Source organism: Salvelinus sp. IW2-2015, linkage group LG3, assembly GCF_002910315.2.
Source record: "Salvelinus sp. IW2-2015 linkage group LG3, ASM291031v2, whole genome shotgun sequence".
NCBI classification, from domain to species: Eukaryota; Metazoa; Chordata; class Actinopteri; order Salmoniformes; family Salmonidae; genus Salvelinus; species Salvelinus sp. IW2-2015.
Genome location: NC_036840.1, coordinates 12,278,189 through 12,305,328, shown reverse-complemented (window position 1 = coordinate 12,305,328; position 27,140 = coordinate 12,278,189). Strand labels below are relative to the sequence as shown.

Sequence of the window (27,140 nt, the reverse complement as noted above, 5' to 3'; positions counted from 1 at the left end):
ACTGGACCATGGCCAGAGCAGTGGTCTTTACTGGCAGGCTCTACCGCATGACTGCGCCACCGCCCATCATGGTCCTGAGCTGCAGCCAGGTCTGCCTGTGACCGTGACTGCTAGCTACAGTACAACCGCTCCCCTAGCTGCTCCGAATAGTCCAAATGGTCCATAACATGTTCCTCTCCAAAATGCATATTTTACTGTACTCATTCTCTCTCTCACTTCCCTCTTTCTTTGTAGTTATTAAAGACATGTTCCGGTACTTTGGTGACAGTGTTTTATTTTTTTACCTACCGCTTTGGAAAGGAAAGGGGGACACCTAGTCAGTTGTACAACTGTGAATGCATTAAACTGAAATGTGTCTTCCACATTTAATCCAACCCCTCTGAATCAGAGCGGTGCGGAGGGCTGCCTTAATCGACATCCACGTCTTCGGCGCCCAGGGAATAGATGTGTCAATGTGTAGTTCATACATGAATAGTCTATGAGCAGAATGAATGCCTTAGCTCAATTAGCCACGAAATCCAGGACCTATATACTAGCCGTGTCAGAGGAAAGCCCCAAAAATTGTCAAAGCCTCCAGTCACCCAAGTCATAGATTGTTCTCTCTGCTACCGCACGGCAAACGATACCGGAGCACCAAGTCTAGGACCAAAAGGCTCCTTAACAGCTTCTGCCCCTAAGCCATAAGACTGCTGAACTATTAATCAAATGGCCACTCAGACTACTGTTATTTGCTGTTATTGTCTATGCATAGTCACTTTACTCCTACCTACATGTACAAATTACCGTGACTAACCTGTACCACTGCACATTGACTCGGTACCGGTACCCCCTGTATAAAGCCATTTTATTGTTACTTTTTATTTTTTTACTCTAGTTTATTTGGTAAATATTTTCTTAACTCTTTCTTGAACTCCATTGTTGGTTAAGGGCTTGTAAGTAAGCATTTCACGGTAAGGTCTACACGTTGTATTCGGTGCATGTGACAAAGTTTGATTTGATTTGAAATCCCTAGTTTGATAGCGACTGTGTTCTTGAACCTGTGGCGCACCATTTTCCCTACATTTCCCCCCCCCCACGAGTTCTAGCCAATGAGCTTCAGGCCCTCGCATTTGAATGACCGCTATCAAGAGACCTGCCCAGCGTTATCCAATGAAGTGGCAGGGCGGGCGCAACGGCTCAGAGAGAGAGAGAGTGTGAGTGATGCTCCATTACTTTTTAGCCAGTAGTTCTAGAAGTAGCACTCACAAACCAAAAGTGGTAGCTGAAAATGGTGTACTATGTCACATACGTATGTACCTCTCACACACCCCCTGCTCTTTCACTCTCCCTTTCCCATCATTCTCCATCCATTCTTCAAAGCTGGTCTGGGCKTGGTGTGTGGCGATAACTSTCCCTTACGTACGCTCTTTGTAGACCTAACGGGTGCACAATGTCCTCTTGTTCTGAGCAATGCCCTGCAGTCAACACGCGTGACCTTTGTGGAACACTTTGTGAGGTTGAGCCGTATTACCCTTATCAACCTGAGTCAGACAGATTGGATGGAGATTACTCTACCATTGGACCTTTGAGGCTGGCAAGAGGGCATTACAAGGATAAATGTACATGAATTGCAATTCAGAATAGATCTCCCAGAGGTGTCGACGAAAAGGTCAAAGATGTGGAAGATACATTTACTTAGAGAATGGAATGGCAGGCGATTGTCATGTTTGACTGGTTGTCCCCCTCCCCTGACATGCTTCAAGGTCTGATGAAAACAGCCATGGACACAAATGTGATTGTTTATCACGATGATAATATCCTACCTCCCTGTCCCAGTAGCACTGACTACACACATGGGGAYAATCTGCTCCCTGATTCAACACAGCACCAATACAGAAACGGCATCTACACTGAAAGCCCAATTTACAGAAATRAAGGGGTAAAGCCAAGGCAATTAATGCAAATGTTCCAATAAATCCTGGCCCACAGTTTGCTGCAATTTAAAGCAGTTGCCATGGTTACCATCAAAGCCAACTGATCTCTAACACACTCCGAACATGCACCAGCAAGACGCCCAGTAGAAGTGACTATGGCCTGGACTAGTGTGTGTGGGACCTTATCTGTTGTGTTTATAGCTCCCACTCTGCTCACCTCCTCTCCCTAAGGAAACCAATTCCATTTGGCTAATACAAAGCAGAACCTTCAATTCCACATAAATACAGCACATCCCTACCTCGCATCTCGGCATCATCATCTCCGTCCCCATTAAACATCCCTTTATTGCAACACTGATGAACAATTTAAAGGGTGCATTAGCATATTGGCCGTGAAGTGATCACCACTGGGCCTGAGCGATTTGGGATCGTAAAGCACAAAATGCATTTAATACACAGCTATGATGTGATTCACAACCCACAGGGAGCATCATTCGGGCAGAAGACTCCGATTTAGGAGAATGATAACAAAGTTAATGGCTGGAATAAGTGTGTTAATGCTGTAGCTTTATAGGGCAATGCTGCTATTAGCTGTTGCCTGGCTAAAAACAATCGCATGATCACAACTTGCACTTCTATGCTAATGATGAGCAGTAAATAGGTTGTACAGATAGGTGCATGCAGCATACGCCTTCGGCTGCTCACATAAGCCGCTATTAGCCGTCTATCACAGTGCCATCCGTTTTGTCACCAAAGCCCCTTATACCACCCACCACTGTGACCTGTATGCTCTAGTCGGCTGGCCCTCGCTACATATTCGTCGCCAGACCCACTGGCTCCAGGTCATCTCTAAGTCTATGCTAGGTAAAGCTCCACCTTCTCAGCTCACTGGTCACGATAACACCCACCCGTAGCACGTGCTCCAGCAGGTATATCTCACTGGTCATCCCCAAAGCCAACACTTACTTTGGCCGCCTTTCCTTCCAGTTCACTGCTGCCAGTGACTGGAACGAATTGCAAAAATCCCTGAAGCTGGAGACTTATATTTCCCTCACTAACTTTAAACATCAGCTATCTGAGCAGCTAACCGATCACTGCAGCTGTAAATAGCCCACCCAATCTACCTACCTCATCCCAATATTGTAAGTGAAAGTGAAGTTATATTAAAACGACAAACCTGGTGCGTCAGATACCAGTGCATGTGATGTGGGCACTTGGTATGACGTGGTATGCGAAAGGTTTGTATGAGTCTGTCCCTCAATAAACAGATGCAGAAATAGATCGGCCCTTGGTCCAGTGCCACCTTGGCTGAGCAGTGAGCACAACATTTTAAAGAGAGCAGCTGTAGTCTTCGTGTCGCCGTGACCACGACAGCTCTCACTGATCCGCTGAGTCCTGAGTTCTCAGGTCGTCTGTCTCACATAAGCAACACTTCCATGGCGCCGTGTGTGTGAGCCCAGTTGGTAAAGCATGGTGCTTGCAACACCAGGATTGTGGGTTTTGATTCCCACGGGGGACCAGTACGAAAATGTTTGCACTCATTCCTGTGAGTCGCTCTGGATACGAGCGACTGCTAAATGACAAAAATGTAAATATAGCAATCTCAACTCAATCAACACCAAGTACCTTTGCCAGAGCTTTCTAGACATTGATTCATTGAGAACGGCTAAAGTCCACTGGAAATAACTTTCAACAGCTTATCAAGCCGAAGCAATGACTTCAGACGGATGCATCAAAATGGTACCATTSCCCAAACTGTAAATTACAATAATCGAGCATTCCTAACCGTTGACAGCCATCTGACAGAGAACTTAATTTACATCCCTCAGCTCAGCYAGCACAGATCCATCCAAGATAGCCTACCTACCTGAATCTAAGCTGAATGAACCTTTTTKGGGGAAAAAACCCACATCCCTGCATACCTGCCTTCAGTTAAAGAGTGGAATTTTCTCCCTCTTTATCTTAATCATAGCCAGACGTGATACAATCCTCCCGGGTCCCTGATGGGTTACTTGGCCCTGTTCCCAGAACAGTTTGTAATGAGAGGGATTAGGCTGCGTTAATTGGATAGATGGTCAAGAAGATTAGCTTCTCTGACCAGCGTTCCTTTGTTCGCCCTCCTCCTACGGCCTTTGAATAATGGAGCTTTTATCCCAACTTGTAAATAGTGAGCTGCATGTAATCTTAACGCGTTAATGCGGTGACAGATACTATCGGTCTGGGCCCTGAGCAGTTACAGCTGCTGTGTTGGACTTTGGAAATGCTCTACGATGGCTACTGYCGTTATAGTTCGCCTGCTTGAGGTCTGGAACTTGAGTGACAAAGTCAGTAATGAAGTACAGTATGCATGCACCAATCTTTGTAATTTACTGTATATACCTCAAGCTAAATTTGTATCAATACCCAGGTCTATAAAATGCCCTACTGACAACAGGTTGGCTGTCTTTACAGTGTAATGCAGTGTCATCAGCAGTCAATGAGGCACACGCCACTGGGCGTCAATTCCAAGGAGGTTCAACGTAATTTCATTGAAATGATGTGGAGACATTTGATTCAACCAGCGTGTGCCCAGTGGGACAGATGTTAGCTGACATTGATGCGGTCTTCCTGTTTGTATCAATGTTTTGTTAATCGGCGAAGCAGATGATGTGAAAGTCAGGATGGTAGAATGTGCCCTTTTACTTTACCTTGACATCAGGAACGAAGAATGTTATTGGTTTCCGTTATCTCATGTCCCACTTTGTTTTGTCTTYCTCCAGATCCTTCAAGCCAGACTTTGTCCTGATTCGCCAGCATGCCTACAGCATGACTCCGGGCGAAGACTTCAGGAGCCTGGTGATTGGCCTTCAGTACGGGGGAGTCGCCAGCATCAACTCCCTGCTCTCCATCTACAACTTCTGCAGCAAACCCTGGGTGGTGCGTGATCCATAACCTGCCTACTTACCTCCTTTCCTCCCATCACCCCCTACATCTTAACCATAAAGAAGAAGCCCTTAGCGGCAGCCGCAGACTGATTTATTTGGGCTATTAAAAGGAGCCATAACACCTGTCTCTGAAACCGCAAGACCAGGGTCCTCCAGTAAAACCTGTTATTATTCACCCTGTTTTAACAGGACAGAGGTTACCTGGCAAGGTGCGCTGGAGCYGTGCCAAGTTACATTTGTACCATGGCTAGTCTTTAGAACCCAGACAAAACATGTTGGTGGTGGTAGACAAAACATTCCGGAACTTACCTTTTTAAAGATWGAATTCTCACAATTTCTGAATGTTTTCGAGGTCAAAGTTTCTACCGAAAAACTTTAATGGATAGGGCTGCATTCAGCTTTCAAGGTGTCAGTTTTTATTTTGTATTTTTATCTCGGACTGAAATCAGTGCAAACATCCACTGATTGTGTTTTCTTTGGTGCTATAGATTCCAGATAACTACAGATGTAGTCTAAGACACTTTCTATCCTGCCTTCTATATACAGTAACTACTATAGATTGGTGTCTCGTGTTTTGTTTCTGCTTGCAGTTTTCCCACATGATTAAGCTCTACCACTCCCTGGGCCCAGAGAAGTTCCCACTGAATGAACAGACCTTCTACCCCAACCACACACAGATGGTGAGCGCCTTCCCGATGCACTGTTTCCAATGTGTGTTCCTCTTTACTGCATTACCATCTTCATATAGACACAGCACTCAGGGAATGTGTGAACTCTGTATGTTTTCAGATAATCTTGATATAGCCCTTGTGACACTTGTCTAATTTGAGGTAGGAAAAGCGGGAGACAGTGAGAAAGTAAGCAAAATATTTCCTTTGGCGTCACGTGTAAACCTTCAAGCTGATCAGTAAAATGTCTCAGCCAGAGTGCTGGCTGCATCATGCCCAACTTCATATTCTCTGGTTGTAGCTTCCAATCCCCGTCAGTTGAATTTATGGGTGTTCAGGCAGCGAAAACACAGAGCACTTAAAGAATGTTGTCCTCATAGTAGTCGTAACAATTATTTTGTTATGTCTCAGTGCAACACTAAACCCCATAGATCTTAGAGAGACAGTGGTAGTTAAGTAGGCTTAAGGTTGCTCCAAACKATCAAGTGTAGCAGCTGGGCATTTTTTTATTAACATATTTTCTAGGCCAATGCCAAACAGGTGGGATTGATTAGTGTCTTAGTGAGATCCTTGTTGGCGCTTGCTACCACGTTATCAACAATTATTATGGTATTTATAAAGCAATATTTAATGTGTGTTACCTATATACTGGTGTAATCTAACTGATGCAAAGTTGAATGTGCAAGTTGGAACAATTCTGTGTAATTCCATTATGTAGTGTAGCTCCTGATGAGACAAATTGTTTTATGATATCACAAAGATATTGCTATAAAGGTCAGGTCCAAATTTGCCTTGTGACCGTGATAAAATACTGAGCTTGAATCATGACCTGGTGCGCTACTTTCACTTCAAGAAATCAATGCAAACTCATATAGTCCATTTTTCATTAAATCTTTATTATAAAAATATAAAACACAGAAATTAAGTCAAACATTTCTGCAACCCCTACAAGGAAACGTTCGCTCACCCCCCTTTTTAGGAATCAGTGTATACACACACATGGTACACAGCCTTTTGCCAGCTTCCTTTTTAATGCGCTCTGGATCGACTTGACCAAGTGTTTCTGTGTTAAGCAGACAGTATATTTACACAAACATGAACCACAAAAAAATACAGATATGCCAAGGCCAAAGAGAGTGAACCTTGCAAAACCAGTTGAGGGAGATTTGGTAGAGGGAAACAACTCAAGACTGACAACCAGAGAAGTGTGTCAATGAAGGCTGAACATACAGAGGAACCTTCCCAGTATTCTTACTAAAGGATGGAGTGGATGGAGATACATTAAGACTACATACTATCGGGCTACATCCATTGAGCCCATCATTCTCTCAATCTTTTTTTCTGTAAATATAGTGCCTGAAATAATTGCATTTCATGTAAGAAGTGCCTTATGGAGGAGGCAAGATTTAGATTTAATTTGAGTTCCTCACATTATAATAGATTACATGAATAATAAATTGACTAACTATAGTTTAGTGGATTTCCTTCTAAACCTGGCATGTCAGGGCTGTTACTCTATTCAACACCAACTTGGCATGGCCTTTTCTGAACATAATGGAAAAGTGGGCAGAGCTGAGAGACTGGGCAAAGACTTCTCACTCCTGCTGAGGCATCTCTGTTTCTGACGGAATGGACTGAAGATACTGAACTGGAAAACTCAAAGTAGAAGAGTTTAGTGACAATAGTGTTATTTTCATCAGTTTCATCTGAAATAGTTAAAATACTTACAAAAATGGAGTATACATTTTTGAAAACACTTTGTCTGGAACCTCYGCTTTAAACTCTGATGCAGTGAAAAAAGTTCCTTACCTCGTGAGAACCAGAAGGAGAACTGTGATTGGACAAAAGTACCATCATTCAAAATCTGCTGAAGGCGGATCTAACACAGAACTAACATTAAGTCAATGCTTTACAAACACAATTTGGGATTCTGGTCCTTCATGATAGCCAAACAGGGTAGTGATGGTAATACAGTTTTGGCCAGATACAAAGATGGATATCTATCTATATTTGCTGTTGTAGTAGGATGTTTGTAGATTTTGCATGGATACTGTCTGATTCGACAAACACCGATAAATAAATCTACTACAGAGGTTTCGGTCGAGTCAACTGTTCATTGTTTTGTAGCTTATCATATACAGCAAAAAAATTAAATAACTTGCATTCATGTCTCTGTGAAAGATTTAAGAATTCCCTGTGCTTGAGCTGTTAGGGTCATTCTTAGTTGTGGTTACAGAGAAGAAAATATAGCTATACTCAATTCATCGTCCGATATTAGCAACGCATTCATATAGTGTGATCTGCTAAATGACTAAATTTAATACAACCAAGAATAAACTTTACAGTGCAAGCAGTCAGGGTGGTAAAGATTACATCATTCATATAAATAGACATGTTGACAGTATAAACTGTGAACATATACATATACACTTTCATGTGATTTCAAAATCATTGTTAAATACCTTTGTGTGACTGGAGGAAGAGATTGCTTTTCTGAGGTCATACCTCGTGTTGGCATTGCCCTTGTACTGGTGACAATGTGTCTGGTTACTGTGCATAACTTGTTGAGAATAACATTGTTGCAGGAGCTTTGTTGATACTGTTTGCACGCCATACTTTAATATTAGGATCATTTTCAACCATTATGCATTGCTTGAAACTGCAGTGCTGAAATGACATCCCACCAATATAAGCCTTACGATGGTTTGAAAAAGGTATTGCTTTTTAGAGGGCCATTGTTATTGCATTCTGAAGAAAGTCTAATTTCTGCTCATTGATAGCTAGGGAAATGTAGGAAAAGGAAGGTGGGAGAAACTGAAATGTACAGCATGAAACAAAAAAGGTATTGTTTACATCAGAAGTGCTACTTCTATGAGACAGCCAGGCACTGATTTATTTTAGTTCTTGTATATTTCGTCAGAGGGCGTGGGAGTGGTCGCGTTTTAAGAGTTCTGTAATACTCTGGTTGACGAGGGGCGTGGCGGAGTTGTGGAGTTTGGGAAAGGTGTAGAAGAGTGAGGATGAGAAGAAACTCAAGAAAGTTGCTATGGTTTGGGGCTTGGTTGTGGTTTACACTCAGGGGTCGGTGGAGTTGATGGTGGTTTTGTCACGGCCGGCCATCCCCCGGTACCAGCTGCAGTAGCCCTCTTTCTGCTGGATACAGGCGTAGTGCCGGGACTGGTAGCCGGGGTAGCCGAAGTGGGACAGCATGTCCGTCCACAGGCACTCGTTCTTTGAGGTCACAAAGCAGGGCAGGTAGTGGCAGGGCTTAATCTACAGAGGGAAGAAGCGAAACTACAGATGTAGCCGTAAAGCAGGAACATTTTATCGAGTAATGCTACAGCATACTGGTGAAGGCTCACTGTGTTTTACAGTTCGACTTGAAAAAAGTTCAATTGTATCCTTTTTGATTAACAAAAATTCTGATTTAGGATATGTGACAGATTTTAGGATATGTTTCATTTTCTGTGAATTGTTTTTAAATATTGACCAATTCAAAGCACAGTGAGTCTACATTCAGCAGTAAATGAACAAGGCCAAGACAGAATTAGCATTTCAGGAAAAGGTGAAGCAATGCATAATCTTGGACACAATACTTAATTTGTGGATAATAAGATATTGATTAGGAGAAAAAAATTATTTAAGTATAAATCCCTCCAGGTAATTGGGTCGAATCAGCAAAGGGTGAGTGAGTCAAGTTCTTTTTGTAATTCATTATATTACAATTTAGAAACTAATGCATTTTATACTCCTTGCTCAACAGCATGGGTGGGCAATTCCTGTCCAAGGGCCTGATTGGTGTCAGTCTTGCCCCAGCTAACACACCTGAATCCAATAATCACCTAATCATGATCTTCAGTTTAGAATGCAATTTGATTATTCAGCTGTGTTTGCTAGGGATGGAGAAAACGTGTGACACCAATCAGGCCCTCGGGGACTGGAATTTCCCACCCCTGCTCTACAGGATGAATGAAAATGTATGGATGGTTTCAATTCAAATGTACTTTCCTGTAGATAAGCCAGTGGAGTTCAAAGATTCATCTAATTGCTAGCCTCTGAAATGAAAGTCCATTACTTAGTTTGTGGTTTCCCAAAGGGAATGGAGGAGAAAACCAAAGGGATAGAAATCTGTATTGCACTGCAATTCCGTTAACATCCTTTAAACTTCTCATTTCCTTCTCACATACAGTGCGTTCGGAAAGTATTCAGACCAATTGACTTTTTCCACATTTTGTTACATTACAGCCTTAATCTAAAATTGATTTAAAAAAAAAWAWAWAKATTTATCAATCTACCCACAATACCCCATAATGACAAAGCGAAAACCTTTTTTTAGAAATGTTTGCAAATTTATACAAAAAATGAAAATAGCTTATTTACATAAGTATTCAGACCCTTTGCTACAGTATGCGACTCAAAATTGAGCTCAGGTGCATCCTGTTTCCATTGATCATCCTTGAGAAGTTTCTACAACTTGATTGGAGGCCACCGGTGTTAAATTCTATTGATTGGACATGATTTGGAAAGGCACACAYCTGTCTTTATAAGGTCCCCCAGTTGACAGTGCATGTCAGAGCAAAAACCAAGCCATGAGGTCGAAGGAATTGTCTGTAGAGCGGGACAGGATAGTGTCGAGGCACAGATCTGGGGAAGGGTACCCAAAAGGTTTGGCAGCATTGAAGGTCCCCAAGAACACAGTGGCCTCCATTATTCTTAAATTAAAGAAGTTTGGAACCACCAAGACTCTTCCTAGAGCTGGCTGCCGGCCAAACTGAGCAAATCGGGCCTTGGTCAGGGAGGTGACCAAGAACCTGATGGTCACTGACGGAGGTCCAGAGTTCCTCTGTGGAGATGGGARATTCTTCCAGAAAGACGAGCATCTCTGCAGCACTCCACCAATTAGGCCTTTATGGTAGAGTGGCCAGACAGAAGCGACTTCTCAGTAAAAGGCACATGAAAGCCTGCTTGGAGTTTGCCAAAAGGCACCTAAAGGACTCTCGGACCATGAGAAACAAGATTCTCTGGTGTGTTGAAACCAAGATTGAACTCTTTGGCCTGAGTACCAAGCGTCACGTCTGGAGGAAACCTGGCACCATCCCTACGGTGAAGCATGGTGGTGGCAGCATCATGCTGTGAGGATGTTTTTCAGCAGCAGGGACTGGGAGAATAGTCGGGATAGAGTGAAAGATGAACGGAGCAAGATACAGAGAGATCCTTGATGATAACCTGCTCGGGACCTCAGACTGGGGGGCGAAGGTTCACCTTCCAACAGGACAACGACCCTAAGCACACAGCCAAGACAACGCAGGAGTGGCTTCGGGACAAATCTCAATGTCCTTGAGTGGCCCAGCCAGAGCCTGGACTTGAACCCAATTGTCCATCTCTGGAGAGACCTGAAAATAGCTGTGCAGCGACGCTCCCCATCCAACCTGACAGAGCTTGAGAGGATCTGCAGAGAAGAATGGGAGAAACTCCCCAAATATAGGTGCGCCAAAAATGTAAAATAAATAGCAAAGGATATTTACAAACAAATGGGCAGGGTACGTGCAGTTTCATAGTGCAAGTGCAATTAGTCCAATAAGTTGCAGTATTGCATTCGGAATATGAGTACTTGGCCCTATTTTTTTTTTTTTTTTTTTACCTTAGTCGTCTGTACCTGCGGCCAGAGGGAAGGAGCTGGAATTCAGGGTGGAGTGGATGGGAAGAGTCAACCGCAATTTTATTCGCCTTATGGAGGGCTCTGCCCAGGTAGAGAGATGAGTTCTTGCTGTTGCTGCCCCATGATTTTTCTGCAAGTCCTGACTATCTTGCCCAACCTATTTCTGTGCAACTTTGATAGGACAGGTATTGTGTGTAGCTTGATGAGGGGTGAAAAAACAATGTCATCCATTTTAGAATAAGGCTCTAAGATAACAAAATGTGGAAAAAGTCAAGGGGTCTGAATACTTTCCGAATGCACTGTATAGCCTGCCAAATGTCTTTAAAAGGTGAGAAATTAGAAACTGACAAAATACTCTGTTTTAGAGAAATCCAAAGAGGTGTTTCAGTAAAGGCTGTGTGTACTGGAATGACCGAGCCAGAGGAATCAACAGCAGAGAACTTAAGGAATATGGGTAAAGCTGAACGCATTCTTTATGGTGCAAGCGTTTTCAGTGAAGTTTAACTGGTTCTGGTGTTCATGGGGCTATGTTATGGACAGTTAGCTTTTTAATCATTTACTGACGCCAATTTTTTGTATACACTGCAGCGGATTATTTTCACATGCTTCCTGCATTCCTTAGCTATAAATCATCTTTTGTTGAAGAATGCAAAGGATGACAAACTGGTTTTAATGATTTTGGCGGAAGCGTCGRTGAAGTGTGACGTTCGCACTCTAGGAGATTCTTGCACTTGATATAAAACCACAGAGATGGCTGTGTCTGCACTGCCTCGGTCTGTTGTCTTCTCAGACGGTAAGCATGCTGGTTCATAGGGGTGCACACAATGAGGTGTTGTGTTCTTGTTCTTTTTCCCGATTTTAAAGATTACATTTGAACTGAAATGGGCAATAAACTAAAAGAAAAACGCTTCTACCATGGCGAGTTCTGTCCAAGTTTGTTTTTCATTCCTGATGCTGACTTGCCATGTTTGGTCACAATCATACATTCACCTCCACTGTTCTGCGTTGGCCTCGAAGACTCACTGTACGTCTAATGTGTCTTAACATTACAACCCTTTAAGCAGTTTGGGTGTGAGCAGTTTGAAAGGTGTTAGCCAGCATTTGGACTGTGTAGCTACTCCGGTCTCCTGTCTGGCAATGCACTTATTGCTGGTGACGGGAGCTGGTGATGGGCAGACCAGATGGTGTGTCTGGAGCCATGCAGTACAGTAGGATATTTATGAGCCTGGACTGGAGCTGCACAGGAGCAGGTCCCGCATAAAGGGGGTCCGACCGAGCGCGGAATTCAGGCTTTGGAATAACAGGGAAAGTGATTCCAGTGTAGTTAAATTGAATAACTCACAAAGATCATTATAAATCTCTTTTCTCTCTCCTCGTCTTTCCCTCTGTCTCTTCAGTTACATTCATGGATGTGTATTATCCGTTATGATGCCAAAATGGAAAGGGGACACATATTCCTGACAGCTAAAACCTTACATTATATCATTCAGCCACTATCAGGAATTTAAAAGTATGTCCCTACAATCATAATGATTTGGTATATATTTTGATAGTCATTCTTGTATTGTGCTACACTTAAGAATAGAGGGAAAAGTTTTAAATGGTTTGGCAAGGATTTCATAATTGGTTGCAGTTTATCAGCAAAATCTATTTGACCCAATATATGCAAGGCCACTAAAGTAATTATTATGGTCATAAAATTAACACATTATTTCCCCCCAATTCTACAGCCAATATCCGATAACATATGGAGATTATGAAGTGCCTTGTCATTTTCTGTGGTAAGACGTCTTCTAGATGGAGGAACAGAGATGCTCAGAGCAGGATGGTATGCTTTGCAGTAAGCAGGGTGTTCTGCCTGCCTCTGCCCCTGCCCCTCTTTCTGGCTCCTACTCCTCCATCTTGGCTCTGCTGCTGTTGGGTTGCTTTAGCTTCCTTATACATATCCATCTTATCCATATTCTCTCCGGGAGCCACTTCATCCATATTCTCCCTGAGAGCGCAGTTGTTGCCACTCACCCTGCAGTTGCAGCCCAGCTGGTAACGGTGGTTGATGCCCTTCTTCTGGGCCAGCGAGAGGCGMTCCCATGGCTGGTTGAAATTACACAGCCCGGTGTAGACCTTGCCGTCGAACACGCGGCCTGAGGGGAGAGAGAGGGTTGGTTACAGATCAGCTTTTGTTATGCATTACATCATTTGTGATTTTTTTTCTTTTCATGACTTACAAAACATTCATTACAATGGTTTGTTTGTTCCCCCAAAAAACTGAAGACTGAAAAACAATTCTTGTCATATTACCAATGTCATGGGAAAGAGTCAGATGTCCAAAGAGTCAGATGTCATCCTTAGCCTATTTTTGGCTAATTGTATAATTGCCATACCTCGCCTAGTATAAATACACCAGTCAAGCAAGTGGTTCAAAGCTTTTTAACTATGGTAAGACCATCTTGTACAGAAGGTCCCATATTAAACCAACACCCCTATTGAGAATTTCCAAAAGGTTTTCTAACTTCTATTTTTAGGTTAGGCTTCTATTAGGCTTCTATCTTTAGGTTAGGCTTTTATTTKTAGGTTATTTTTAGGTTAGGCAGGTTCACCCTACATGTAGCCCGCCAGCTAACACTCAAACAACATGGTTGTTTGTAACAGTGTATCCATTGCTAGTGCTACACTGTCCTGTTGTCATCACACACTGAGCTGAAAGCTGGCAAACACACAACTCTTAGAACGACTTCCATATGGATTATTGGCGTCTCTGGCAAAGTTAGACAATGGTGAGAGCGGCATTATCCTGTTCCTAAATTGTAGTTGGCAAGACAGCACAAGCAGATCTGGGACCAGGCTAGTGCGGCATCCCTCTTCAAAGCTAATCAGGCGGCCGTGCACTCACTCTGGTTTGATCAAAGCTCAACCCGTGGAGCTAATCTATCAGGCCGTGACGTATTTAACATGCCTGTAATTGAGTCCTGATACAGTATGGCCYAGGGACCCAAGACCCAATTACAGACTCACTCCCCAAACCAGAGCTAGAGCTGCTGCCTGGCCTGGATGACTGTGATGTCATCATCACCCAGCCACAATAAACACACTTGGGTTGCCGGGGTGATTTCCTTCCTCATGTTTCATTGGCTTCGTAYGGCATGTTTACAGGTTTGGGACGTAGTGATGGGAACATTCAACACACAGCTAAACAGTATGACGGCCTTAGGTCTCACTCAACTGCTCTCCGACTTCATAGCAAGTCATAGGCTCAGAGACAGTTTCTATCTACAAGCCATCGGACTGCCAAACACTTGAATTGGACTGACCACTTGCACTGACTCTCAACACCTTAGCACACATGCGCTCATGCACACACCCACACTGACATCCACTCATCCACACACACACACACATATACAGTTGAAGTCGGAAGTTTACATACACTTTAGCCAAAAAAAACTAGTTTAAATGTTTCACAATTCCTGACATTTAATCCTAGTAAAAATGCCCTGTCTTAGGTCAGTTAGGATCACCACTTTATTTTAAGAATGTGAAATGATTGATTTATTACAGCTTTTATTTCTTTCATCCCATTCCCAGTGGGTCAGAAGTTTACATACACAATTAGTATTTGGTAGCATTGCCTTTAGATTGTTTAACTTGGGTCAAACGTTTAGGGTAACCTTCCACAAGCTTCCCACAATAAGTTGGGTGAATTTTGTCCCATTCCTCCTGACAGAGCTGGTGTAACTGAGTCAGSTTTGTAGGCCTCCTTGCTCGCACACGCTTTTTCAGTTCTGCCCACAATTTCTATARGATTGAGGTCAGGGCTTTGTGATGGCCACTCCAATACCTTGACTTTGTTGTCCTTAAGCCATTTTGCCACAACTTTGGAAGTATGCTTGGGGTCATTGTCCATTTGTAAAACCCATTTGCGACCAAGCTTTAACTTCCTGACTGATGTCTTGAGATGTTGCTTCAATCTAACCAACTAATATTTTCCTTGTCATGATGCCATCTATTTTGTGAAGTGCACCAGTCCCTCCTGCAGCAAAGCACCCCCACAATATGATGCTGCCACCCCCGTGCTTCACGGGGTGCATGCCTCCCCCTTTTTCTTCCAAACATAAGTGGTCATTATGGCTAAACAAAAATAGAACTGTTTAATCAGACCAGAGGACATTTCTCCAAAAGTACGATCTATGTCCCCATGTGCAGTTGTAAACCGTAGTCTGGCTTTTTTATAGCGGTTTTGGARCAGTGGCTTCTTCCTTGCTGAGCGGCCTTTCAGGTTATCGATATAGGACTCGTTTTACTGTGGATATAGACACTTTTGTACTTGTTTCCTCTAGCATCTTCAAGGTCCTTTGCTGCTGTTCTGGGATTGATTTGCACTTTTCGCACCAAAGTTTGTTCATCTCTAGGAGACAGAACGCGTRTCCTTCGGTATGAASGCTGCGTATACTTGCGTACTATTGTTTGTACAGATGAGCGTGGTACCTTCAGCGTTTGGAAATTGCTCCCAAAAATGAACCAGACATTTTTTCAGAGGTCTTGACTGATTTCTTTTAATTTTCCCATGATGTCAAGCAAAGAGGCACTGAKTTTGAAGGTAGGTGTTGAAATACATCCACAGGTACACCTCCAATTGACTCAAATGATGTCAATTAGCCTATCAGAAGCTTCTAAAGCCATGACACCATTTTCTGGTATTTTCCAAGCTGTTAAAAGGCACAGTCAACTTAGTGTATGTAAACTTCTGACCCACTGGAAATATAAGTGAAATAATCTGTCTGTAAACAATAGTTGGAAAAATTACTTGTGTCATGCACACAGTAGATGTCCTAACTGACTTGCCAAAACTATAGTTTGTTAACAAGAAATTTTGTGGAGTCGTTGAAAAACGAGTTTTAATGACGCCAACCTAAGTGTATGTAAACTTCCGACTTCAACTGTGCATTCCTACTACAAACACATCACAAATGTGTGTGTAGCATGCAAGGAAGCATTTCGTTGGACGGTGTATCCTGTACATACAACTAATGAATTGAAGTTGAACTTGATAAATGCCTGCCTGCACTGGAAACGCTAGAACTGTTCATTATAAGAGAGGAGGGAAAAGTACTGCTGTTTACAACCCAAAGGAGAAGGAAATGCTTCAAAAAATAAGTGCCSCCCTGCCTCTCTTTCGTCTCTCACAGACGGGAGGTTATATATAGTGGGAAAGTTTGTCACAGAGCAGTCAAGAAGTCTTCAGGGAGGGGGAGGAGGGGGTTGCATTTAAACCAAAAAAACCTGGGGCTGCTGTTAGCAACGCTGCCATTGTTGTGGGACGTGCTGCCGAGAGGGAGTTAGGGAAACAGGCCTGGGAGATCAAGCTGGCATCAACTCCACTGATGTGCTTGCTTGCCTCGCTAATTTGTTTTTGGTAATGTGCTTCTGAGGCAGCTCGTGAGGCTGTTTTTATTGCTTATTAATAGCTCTTAATGGAAAGACATTGTTTCTGGCACCACCATGACAACTGTGCAGCCCGCCAAGTACATTAGATAGCTGCTTTTCAGATCAGTGGTACTGTATGGTTGAATAGTGACTCACCTGTGATCAGGTACTGGTACTTGTTGATGTCGAACTTGACTCCACACAAACTCTCAGAGGCATCGGTGTAGATGTGCTGAACATGCTGCATTTTGTTGAATCCTTTGTACATCTGCAAAACAGACCATGACAAACAGTCTGTCATAACGATTATAATCTGGAATGAAGATCACACCTCTGGCACTTGTTCTTGCTTCTGACGCAACTGGATTTATTGAGTTGTTCTCGAAGTTGTCAGGAATCCACAACAATAAACAAACGCAGTATGATGAGATATTGCTTCCAAGAATTCAGTGTAGTAGAGGGAGAGGCCACTGATGCTATCATTTAACAACATGAAAATGAACATAATTACAGGACATAATGAAGACGTGACTTTGGGGTTGAACCGTGGGTCCACCCATTGCGTTCAGGTGCGCGGAACACAAACGCTGCCGGACAAAGTAAATGTTTGCTCTGGGATTTGTTGTGTTTGGTCCGTCGTGATTTATTTGTCTGGGAACAACAGGAAATCCCTGTTTAGACACTGCTATTCTTGGAAATAACAGGACAAGCCGTGAAAGAGGCGAGCCATTGGGACCTAAAACGGGGGATTTCTKGGAAAATGTTTCTAGGGGCAACAAAGCCCACTCTTCATGATTTATATACTTTAGGCCATTACGACTACGTTGGATTCCTTTGGCCAAACAAATATTCAAACACACTTAACTTGGATTAGCCAAAMCTTCTTGCCACAGGGCCAAGAGTTAAAGAGGTGATGATGAAAACAATGTCTAATCCTTTAACATACTCTTGTGGCACTTAATGGAAAAGCTTGGCCATTTCACGGCATCTGTGAACTCATGTTTTGGTTATAAGAATTAGGGATTGCACTATAACTTAAGTGATACTGCTGCAGTAGCCTAGTCATACACTGTATCATTTTAGTAGGCCTACAGTGATAAAACTGGTCTCCTAGTTTCAAAGCCTATGAGCTTGTTAGTGATTCTTATATCCTTGTGCTGTTTTCCCATAGTGCGGTTATGCTCTTCAAGGTATGGGCCAGATTATGAAAAACTCGGGCTGAATGATGCGATGATGGCTTACCTTCATCTGTTTGACCGTGTAACGCATGGTACCAAAAGGCCCATCCTTCAGTAACTTCTTGCCCACCACTTTGGCACGGATCACTGTAGACAAGACACAAGCACAGAATTAGTCAATTATRCAATGGACAGAGCTTGGAAAGCCTCTAGCTGCAGCATATTGGATGATTTCCCGAATTTAGGTCACATCAGAGCAAGTCTTGTCCCCATCTCTGTCCCTGACATCTGGAGCCAGGCTGATGTTTGTGTGAGCATCAAAAAGAGAAGCCTAAATTCAGTAGTAAGTCCAATATGTGTTCAACATATCACCCTTACAGATGCTTTAGCTAGAAGTACCTCCCGATTAGGAYCCTAGAATGCATTAGGCTGCTCATTGCTTTTCCAAAGCTTATTAAAAACCCAGCCCCTAGAGAGACCCATGGAAGATTTTGTAAGGGTTTGGCTCAGTTTATAATCTATTCATTTATTTTTATGGATTGCTTCTGCTTGGCAAACAAGTCCAGTAGAAGACTAGGGTCTAGCATTTGCACTTGAATTTGACTGAGGCCAAAGCAGTTCTTCTTCAGGACAATGAAAATGAGGCCACAGCTTTATTACTACCTCCCTCCTGCCTTATCCCTGTATCGTAAAACCATGTGTCGCCACTGTTTAAACAACCTCCTTTCTTTACATTCAGCACAGGGTGGAAAAAGATCTTATCAGTGCTGCTCACCCTCATGTAAACAGCGGCTAGGTGACACAGTTTGGCTGTGGAATCACCTTGTTTGCTTTCACTCCTTTTAAAGTAAGTGGGTCCATTGTGAGGGGGAAATCGGCTTACGAGCGAGGCCTCATTTAGGCCAGTGAATCAGGTCCTCCCCAGAGTACTTGTATCAGTGCTCTGGGGCCCCCCGGGGGAGAATGGGTAGTGAAAGGGTAGTCCACATGCAGGCGCAGTCGACTTGAGTCAAGATCACCTGCTCCCCGCAGCCTGACAGCCACAGACATAACTAACGGTGGGGATGTTTATCTTTCCTCTCCGGAATGTTCTTTCTACATTCCTTTTGAGGTTCACATTCTTGAGCCTGTGAGGGGGGAGAAAAGGGAAGTGCGTCTCACTCATCTAGATAGAGTGAAGAAGGGATGTAAGTCACCAAGAACGCATCTCCTCTCTTATAGCGTCATAGTATGTATTTAAGTCCCAGACACGAAGGGAGTCTAAAGGAAAAGCAGTAATCCTGGTGATTTATGAATAGAAAAGTCTCCTAGTAGATGCCGGTGAGGTGACAACACCTTCAATGGAGCTCACATTTTCACCTGCCAGTTTAGAATGAYGTGGCTCTAATAGAGCATCAGCCATCCAATGTGATAGCTGTTAGAGAATCACACATCCATGTAGAAGGCAACGATTATGTTAAACCTATTCAGGTGATCTTGCGTTCTTGGTGACCTTTTTGAGCCAATGTACCCAAGGACATCTGCTCTATTAATCTGTCAACTCGCATATTATGAGCCTCAAAGCATTGTTACCTAACCAGTCTCTGCTATGCAGAGTCAAATGAATGGTACTTTCACTGATGTAATTTTTTGTATCTTGTCAGCTCGGGGATTCGAACTTGCAACCTTTCGGTTACTAGTCCAACGCTCTAACCACTAGGCTACTCTGCCGCCCCATAATGCACTGATCCCTTAAACTATTTTCAGAWGCCAGTAGCCGAAAACCTGCCTTCCCCTTAAAACCTAAACTCCATTGCAAAGATTGCTTTCCCCACCCAAAACGATAAGAGTCCAATTCCAAAGAGCTTTGCTTTGAGCCTTCAACTGTTATTAGGCGTAGGAGTCATAGGTCATATCACTGAACAAGAGTCCAACAGTAACACCAAACGCTCTTTGAGGCGGGATACACTCGCCACTGGGCGGGCARCCACTAATTGGGTGGTGCCGAAGTCATTGCCTGGTGGAATGTGTGAAAGGCCGCAGCTGCTGGTGAGACAGAGGATTTGTGTTATTCCCTACAGCGATCCTTTGACCTCCAAGGGAAGGGCCCTAAGGAGATCTCAGAATGCTAGCTATATTTACTCCTGACCACCGAGTTCTTTCAATATGCCTCTTCAGGCTAGGTCTGGGCCCCAGTGTCAGAAATGACCAAGTTGTGAGTGTTTATGTAATCCAATTCTAAGCCCAAGCACTGCATAAGATATCCACCTGATCAGTACTGGTTAGTTTAGCTGTAATCGGCACTGCAGCTAGAAATCTCTTGCAGCTCTAGAGTTAGTGCCACCTGTTCTCTCTGTGTGCTGCAACACACGAATAGCAATTACAGGCGAGTGCTATTCTGCTGTTTCTGCCGCATGCATATTAATGTTTTGCAGTGGATTTGACATACATTCCCAGTGGAAAGTAAATGGATTTTTCTTAATAAGGAGAAGTAACTGGGGTATGACAGAGAAAGTAATTGAATTAATTTAGCACAGTATCTCTTCCCCGAAGCATGGGATTACTAAACTCTGCATTCAAATGCTAATCGCAACACAAGTGGGAATGTAATTCAATCAAGCAGTTTAAGCCTCCTCCTGCTTTACATTTTGCCTGTGAATCTTGTGAGGCACCTCAGGCTAAATTGTGATTACAGCAAACAGATTGCGTGATGAGGGAAAAGTCACCATGACAAGGTTGAAATAGATGGTCATATGAAGAGGGGAAGAATAGGGGGAAATAATGTGGTTGTGTATAACCAGAGTTGTGAACTGTGTGTGTGGTGATAAGCGAGGGAGAGCGAGACTGATTCTGAACATGATCTGAGTGGGCGGGGGGAAACGATGCTACTTAGTATGACACACTCACTGGGTGCTCCACTCAAAAAAGAAACCACTCTCTTAAGTACTCTTCCTCTTTTTCGAGGTGTCAGAGCTGACAACACCCATAGTGGGATTACACTTGAATAGAAAAGTAATGTCCGCACCAGTTCACCGAAGAGATGGACGCAACTTAACCAACATGGGATGTGTAGGTCTGATTTAAAAGTAATGCACTATATAGGGAACAGGGTACTATTTCAGAAGCAGTCATGGACTACACTGGTGATTTTTGAAGTTAAGCGGTCTGCAGGAAAGGGATGACTTAAGGGATGGCTCTGCCTGTCTAACAGGGTGTACATGTCAAACATTCAGGGAATCTGGCACCTTTTGACTTCTTGACCTGTTTTAACAGGAAGGAACGCTGGCCTTATGGAATCAAGCTGCTTTGAACGCACCGAGCTGATTCCAGATAACATAAYGTTCCTCATAATATGGGACCATCTATGCCCTCTGCCAGTTGGGAAGAAAAATGGGTAGCATAGTAGAGAATAGGATTGGGTTTTGCATTATTGCAACCTATAGTAACTATAGCTCATTGCTTCCCTCGCCAGGTCTCCCAAGAGAAAGGACAGGGTAACTTGAGGACCTCCCTCACCACTCTGAGAACTAGCTTACACCAGGCTAAACTACTGTACATGTTTCTCCAAGGTTATTATCCCAGGCCAAGTCACACTTACCCACAGCAGTAATCTTCTATATTGAATCGGTGCATGGTACGAGATTGTAAAGGTCTGCTCCTGACAGCTCAGCTCCTTGGGATATTAAACACCAGGGCMAAAGTGTAGCTAGGGTCGACYGAAACGCTAATCTGCTGCATGAAAAGCTTTAGAGAAACAGCCTTCCCCTCTGTTCCAATGTGAATGGGCTGTTTCAGTCACCAAGTAAAATTTCAGCCCAGTAGGTCTTCTGTGCACCAAAAGTAATCTCTGTCTCGGTCTGTATGCAGCAAGAAAAAAATTGTCAGGAAATGGCTGACTGTTGTCTAGAAATGCAAGGAAGGGTTCATTGAGAGAACGTATATCAGCTGACCTAGTTGAACTCCTTACGTTGATTGCAAAGTTACCCTCAGGTTATTTGAAGTTGGTATTTGACATGTTTTTTCCTCTTTGTTGTACCCTCATTTCCTCAATTCCGAATGTCTATCTGATACATCTATTAGAGCGGGTGCTGCTAGTGATTTTGGAGCAGGGCCTATGAAACAACGGGAGCAGCCTTTGAACTCACCTCTGGCTCACCTCTGGCTCTTACAGTGGAAATTAGTCCCTCTCCTCACTCAGCATTACACCTGAGGGGAGCTTAAGGTCACCATTTACGTTTTAATCCACATCTAGATATTCACTGTGTGTGTAAACCATAGCCGTTTGACCATAGTCCTCAAATAATAGTTAGCTGCCAAAAACCCTTGGGCTATTTTAGATTTAGCTTTAGTCCTTAAAATACCTTTTAGTCTTAATCACATTTGTCATTTCATCCTTCGTTAGTTATCAGTCGACTAAAACTCAGGACAATTTTAGTCTAGTTTAGTCAGTGCATTTTTTTTCTATTAAATAATTAATATTTAAGCTACCTAACTTCCATCATTTGCACATTCAGATAGCCTTGTCCAACTAGGCCTACTATCCCCTCGTATACCTTAGATGGCAACATTGATATTGTGGTAGATTGTATCCAATGCCAAACATAATTAAACATATAGGCAATAAAGCCTTGGCTACAGGTGAAACAATTTACAGCTCTKATTTTCTGCCCATCACAACCGTCAAGGGGGTAAATAAGTGGTTTCCTTGATAAGGGGAGAATTTGAGCTTAAAAATGCCAGAAGTATTACTGTACTCCTAATATTCAACGAATAGCATTTGTTTTTACCATTGGGGGAAAAAGCAACCGTAACTCGCAGACCACGGTGCGAGAGCGGCAACARAGATGAATGAATAACAGCGCGCATGGGAAAATGGAGCTTCTGATGTCAGAGAAAAAATTGCCTACATGAGTAAACATTGAGTATGTTTACATGCACACTAATTTGATTTTAAACTGATTATAGTAAAAGGCTGAGTATGGCATTAGTCATGTAAACACCTTGCTCTTATCTTAATCGGCATGAGGCCATAATTGAAGTAGGCATACGCCGATTAAAACACCTGGTTTTCTGAGCAATCTTTTGAATGATAAGGACATGTAAACAGCGTAATCGGCGTTCCAGTGATGTATTTGATCTGCGCATGTGCCTGCACCAGGTAGTGCAAGCTTCCCTCTTATGCGCGACTGAAGTAAGTTCAGAAAAACTGAAAGTATACATCTAAATAGTTCTCACGTACAAACTTTGGATTCGGAAAGTATTCAGACCCCTTGACCTTTTCCACATTTTGTTACAGCCTTATTCTAAAATTGAGGATTTTTATTTCTTTAATCAATCTACACACAATACCCCAGTATTAAGAACTTTTGATATGAGACTGTTTCCATTGATCATCCATGAGATGTTTCTACAACTTGATTGGAGTCCACCTGTGGTAAATTCAGTTGATTGGACATGATTTGGAAAGGCACACACCTGTCTATATAAAATCCCACAGTTGACAGTGCATGTCAGAGTAAAAATCAAGCAATGAGGTTGATGGAATTGTCCATAGAGCTCCAAGACAGGATTGTGTCAAGRCACAGATCTGGGGAAGGGTACCAAAACATTTCTGCAGCATTGAAGGTTCCCAAGAACACGTTGGCCTCCATTCTTAAATTGAAGAAGTTTGGAACCACCAAGACTCTTGCTAGAGCTGGCCTCCTGGCCAAACTGAGCAATCGGGGGAGAAGGGCATTGGTCAGGGAGGTTACCAAGAACCCGATGGTCACTCTGACAGAGCTACAGAGTTCCTTTGTAGAGATGGGAGAACATTCCAGAAGGACAACCATCTATGCAGCACCAATCAGGCCTTCTAGTTGGTTACAAGTCAAGTGTCCAGGCTTCGCATCAGTTCAGAAGATTGACGAGTGACTGAAGTGATTGCCTGGAGCTGTGTGGGAGAGCTCAATCAATCAGACTGCGCTACTGAAATATGTGAATTCTGCCAATGAGAGGATAGCATGAAATATTCTGCATGCATGCTTGGAATTGGACAAAACTGATGAAAATTTGCTTCATGTCAAATTAAATGTCACAGGGAATTCTCGTCACATTTGTCAACTAAAATTAAAAGTAATTTGTAATAGTTCGTTTTTTTCCCCCCAGGGCATCTCGTCTCATTATCATCAGTTTTAGTCAGGAAAAATAGGTTGTTGACGAAATAAACAGCCTTTGTTGAAAGTACTGTTCATATGAAATGGGGGGGGGAGATGAGGATAAAGGCACATTTTATAACTCATATCTTTCATAAGGAATATTTTGTAGGTATAGATCTGCATACAGTATGTTTTTAGGGGTATTTTGACACTAAGGTTTATCAAAGGTGACATTTTTCTTAAAACATTCATCAAACCCCAGTGAAGTGATGCAATGCAAGGCCATGTGAAGCTTTTGGAACTGCGTTTTGTCCCAGAAAATTGACTTGCGCTTTTTTTGGATAAGACTGCAGCACATGTTTGTTTGGACATGCCCAGGGGACACACATCAGAATATCCATCTTAACTCTAGGTGTTGCCAGGAGATAACTGTTATCCTTCTCAGTCCAAAAACATAATGTTCATGCCAAACTCCATTTCCAGTTGGCTTACAACACAAGAGCTATTGGAATTTTACATGTGAAATCTTGCCTGAAAATGTCATCAGTTGCATAATAATTATGCAATAGTCATCATAAGCTTACATGTTCATGATAACTGCACTAAAGCCCTATCCTAACAGAAGTCCAACACTATCTTCATTTACTGTCTAACTGAATGCATTAGCCTTCATTATTGCTCATTGAGCAGAAGATGGATATAAGGTCAAATTAATTGGGGAAAGTGTGCATGTTACTCCCATAGAATTATCTCAAGCTTTTTCCATGGCCAATTGTCCCACCGGGAAAAATAGCTCTACAGTTGTCATCTACATGATGAAATGTGATCCTGGCTTTGGCATTATGGCATGTTTACAGTGTTATGTTTTATCKGGACTTCTGTGACACTGTCCCTTGCAGTGGGAGGGAAGAGGCATACCTAGTTCTGTGCACGCTACAGGCATTCGTGGCGTACTTCTGGCTGAACCAAGACCTTGGAAATGGAATTTGGAGCTCACAAATGCTCACTTGCAGCCATTAAAGCCAGCCCTAGATTCTGGCCCACTARGCTCCACTCCTTGCCAATGGGATGAGCCAATTTAGGGGACATGAAAGGCAGGGTGACACCTGACTGCTTGTGACACTAACATTTGTACTACCATCTTCAACACAATGGAACCAGGTCACTAACTAGCATAAGCCCCAATAATTATAATTAAATAAGAGGCAATGCTCATCAATGCTGAGGARATGTTTGCATAAATATGTTGGTGTTTGACATGAATGGTCAATCTGCCACTTGTGAGGGTGTTATTTTTTAAACCGTTGCCATATGTTGAAAAGTCAACATCGCTTTCTCTCCTCTGACCTCATCAGGCTTCAGTCATAGTTCACTGGCTGGACTAGGGATCACTGCAGAAAAAAACATGACGACATAGTTGTGTCCATAAGGAAGACTCTGCCCATGGAACAGCTCTGATGTCCACTTCTCCTCCGCTCCGGGGCATTGGACCACTCTATCCTACCCTAAGTGACGTTTGATGGCTGTATMCGACAAAGGTGTGTGGGTGGATGGATGGTCAAACACACACACACACACTGCCTGCTGCCAGCAGTTCTGTTCCACAATACAAGAGCTGCACACCGTTCTCCTAATACCGTATATCCCAGTGGACTCCTCTCTTTCACTACCTTTTCCCTCCTGCTTTAGACCCCCACAACACTTATTATTGCTCAGGCTTATCAAATAATCCCTTACTCCTTTTCAGGAATGAGTCTCCTGCAGCAACAGCGGAGAGCCAGGACCCACCTGGTCTTAACAAGTGTTATCCAATAACACTGCTCAGGTTGGACTGGCATTCCTCGATAACAACAGCTGAGTTAATGTTATTCTGGCATAGYCTGTGCATGCATGACCCAGTGGTACAACAAGCTTTACAAAGCCACCCTCCTCAGAGCAGGAGGCCAAAGAAATCTCAGCTACAGCTACAAGGACCAGCCCCAAAAGAAAATACACCTGGAATAAACACAGAAAATACCAGTGCACCTAAGTCAATAACCAAGACTTTTATTATACCAATGCTGACTCCATATCTATACCAAATGCGTGAATGGAATGAATCAGCCCCCTTTTGGAAAGTAAACATGTGCTTTCATAGAAGAGCACAAACACTTGAAGGGCAATGCTATACCAATAGGACTGTAGAATTAACAAGTTGATTGCAAGAGCACTTGCTTAACATTCCTAGCCAAGTCTTGGCTCTTACATCTTATGGAAAGCCAGACCGAACAGAGCATCCAAGAACAGTAGCTAGTCTCCACTTCAAATCTGCCATTGGTAACCTCCACACATGGGTGCAATATTCAGTCAGCAGTAAAACCCCTTGGCTGGCTACTGTCTGCCTGTTCTGTTCTGGTTTATTGCTCAGCAAGTGGTCATTTAGCTCTGAAAAACATTATGATCWGTGGGACCTGTTTCCATGGATACCGTTCCCATTTAACTCTTCCCTCTCATCAGAGCAAGGGGAAATAAAGTAAAGCTTCCTCTCTCTTGACTCACTAATTTGAGAGATGACGCATTTATTTAGACTACTCAGAAAGCGTGTGTTGTAGTAAACCGTTAGCCTACGAGCCATCTGATACTTGCAAACTGGTATATTCTGACAGTCTGTTTTAAATGGGCTTTTAGGTGATGGTTCCATTTTACGCATAACTTTGTTTGGCAGAGATTTACTCATTACTGTAGGTTCCACAAAGTTGCATCGCTTTATACTAACAGTTTATTATTCTAATATAGTCCATGTATGCAGAATATCACAAAACCACTGCAAACATACATTTCAATAGAGAAAATATTTTAGTTGGCATAACATATAACCCATACGACTTACCTATGTCAGAGTTACAGTACGCATCTTGCGGGTGCGACAGAGCACACGAACAAGCCTCTGTGAGTTGATGAATCTGAAGGCTGCCGAAAACGAACAGYAAGCTGAGCAGTTGGTGACAGAGGGACTGCATTTTTAGTGCGTAAAATCTCCCTCGCTGTCTTTACTTTACAACAAAAAGTTATGTCGCCGAATAGTTATTCAAAGTCTGTCCCGAGTTGAGCTCTTGTCTGCTTCAGTGGGTATGTCCAACTGTACTCTCCGGTCAGGGTATTGCATGTCACTGGGTCTCAGAGCGCGAGTCACAAATTACATATAGTGCGCGAGACGCTAGAACGCCACCCACCTCGCTAGATTTCGCGGCACGACAGCCAATCAGGACTMGAGCCGTCGAT

The 27,140-nt window shown here is 43.0% G+C and overlaps 2 protein-coding genes across 3 annotated transcripts in view; one reads left to right on the top strand and one right to left on the bottom strand.

Moving 5' to 3' along the window:
- LOC111950806 (synapsin-3) overlaps window positions 1–27,140 on the top strand; it is a 123,337-nt gene that overhangs the window by 46,967 nt on the left and 49,230 nt on the right. Inside the window, exons 5-6 of the mRNA XM_023968710.2 lie at window positions 4,673–4,829; window positions 5,428–5,517. Coding sequence (XP_023824478.1) covers window positions 4,673–4,829; window positions 5,428–5,517 — 247 coding nt within the window. The remainder of the gene's footprint in view (window positions 1–4,672; window positions 4,830–5,427; window positions 5,518–27,140) is intronic.
- LOC111950818 (metalloproteinase inhibitor 3-like) lies at window positions 8,227–27,030 on the bottom strand. 2 transcript variants are annotated; one of them, XM_023968726.2, is made up of 5 exons: window positions 26,749–27,030; window positions 17,828–17,910; window positions 16,742–16,853; window positions 13,184–13,305; window positions 8,227–8,778 (listed from the first exon to the last, which is right to left on the bottom strand). In XM_023968726.2, the coding sequence occupies exons 1-5, from the start codon at window positions 26,876–26,878 to the stop codon at window positions 8,581–8,583; spliced, it is 645 nt and encodes a 214-aa protein (XP_023824494.1). In that variant the 5' UTR covers window positions 26,879–27,030; the 3' UTR covers window positions 8,227–8,580. The 2 variants fall into 2 exon arrangements, with proteins under 2 accessions (XP_023824494.1, XP_023824488.1); XM_023968720.2 differs by lacking the exon at window positions 8,227–8,778 and having other exon boundaries at window positions 12,898–13,305.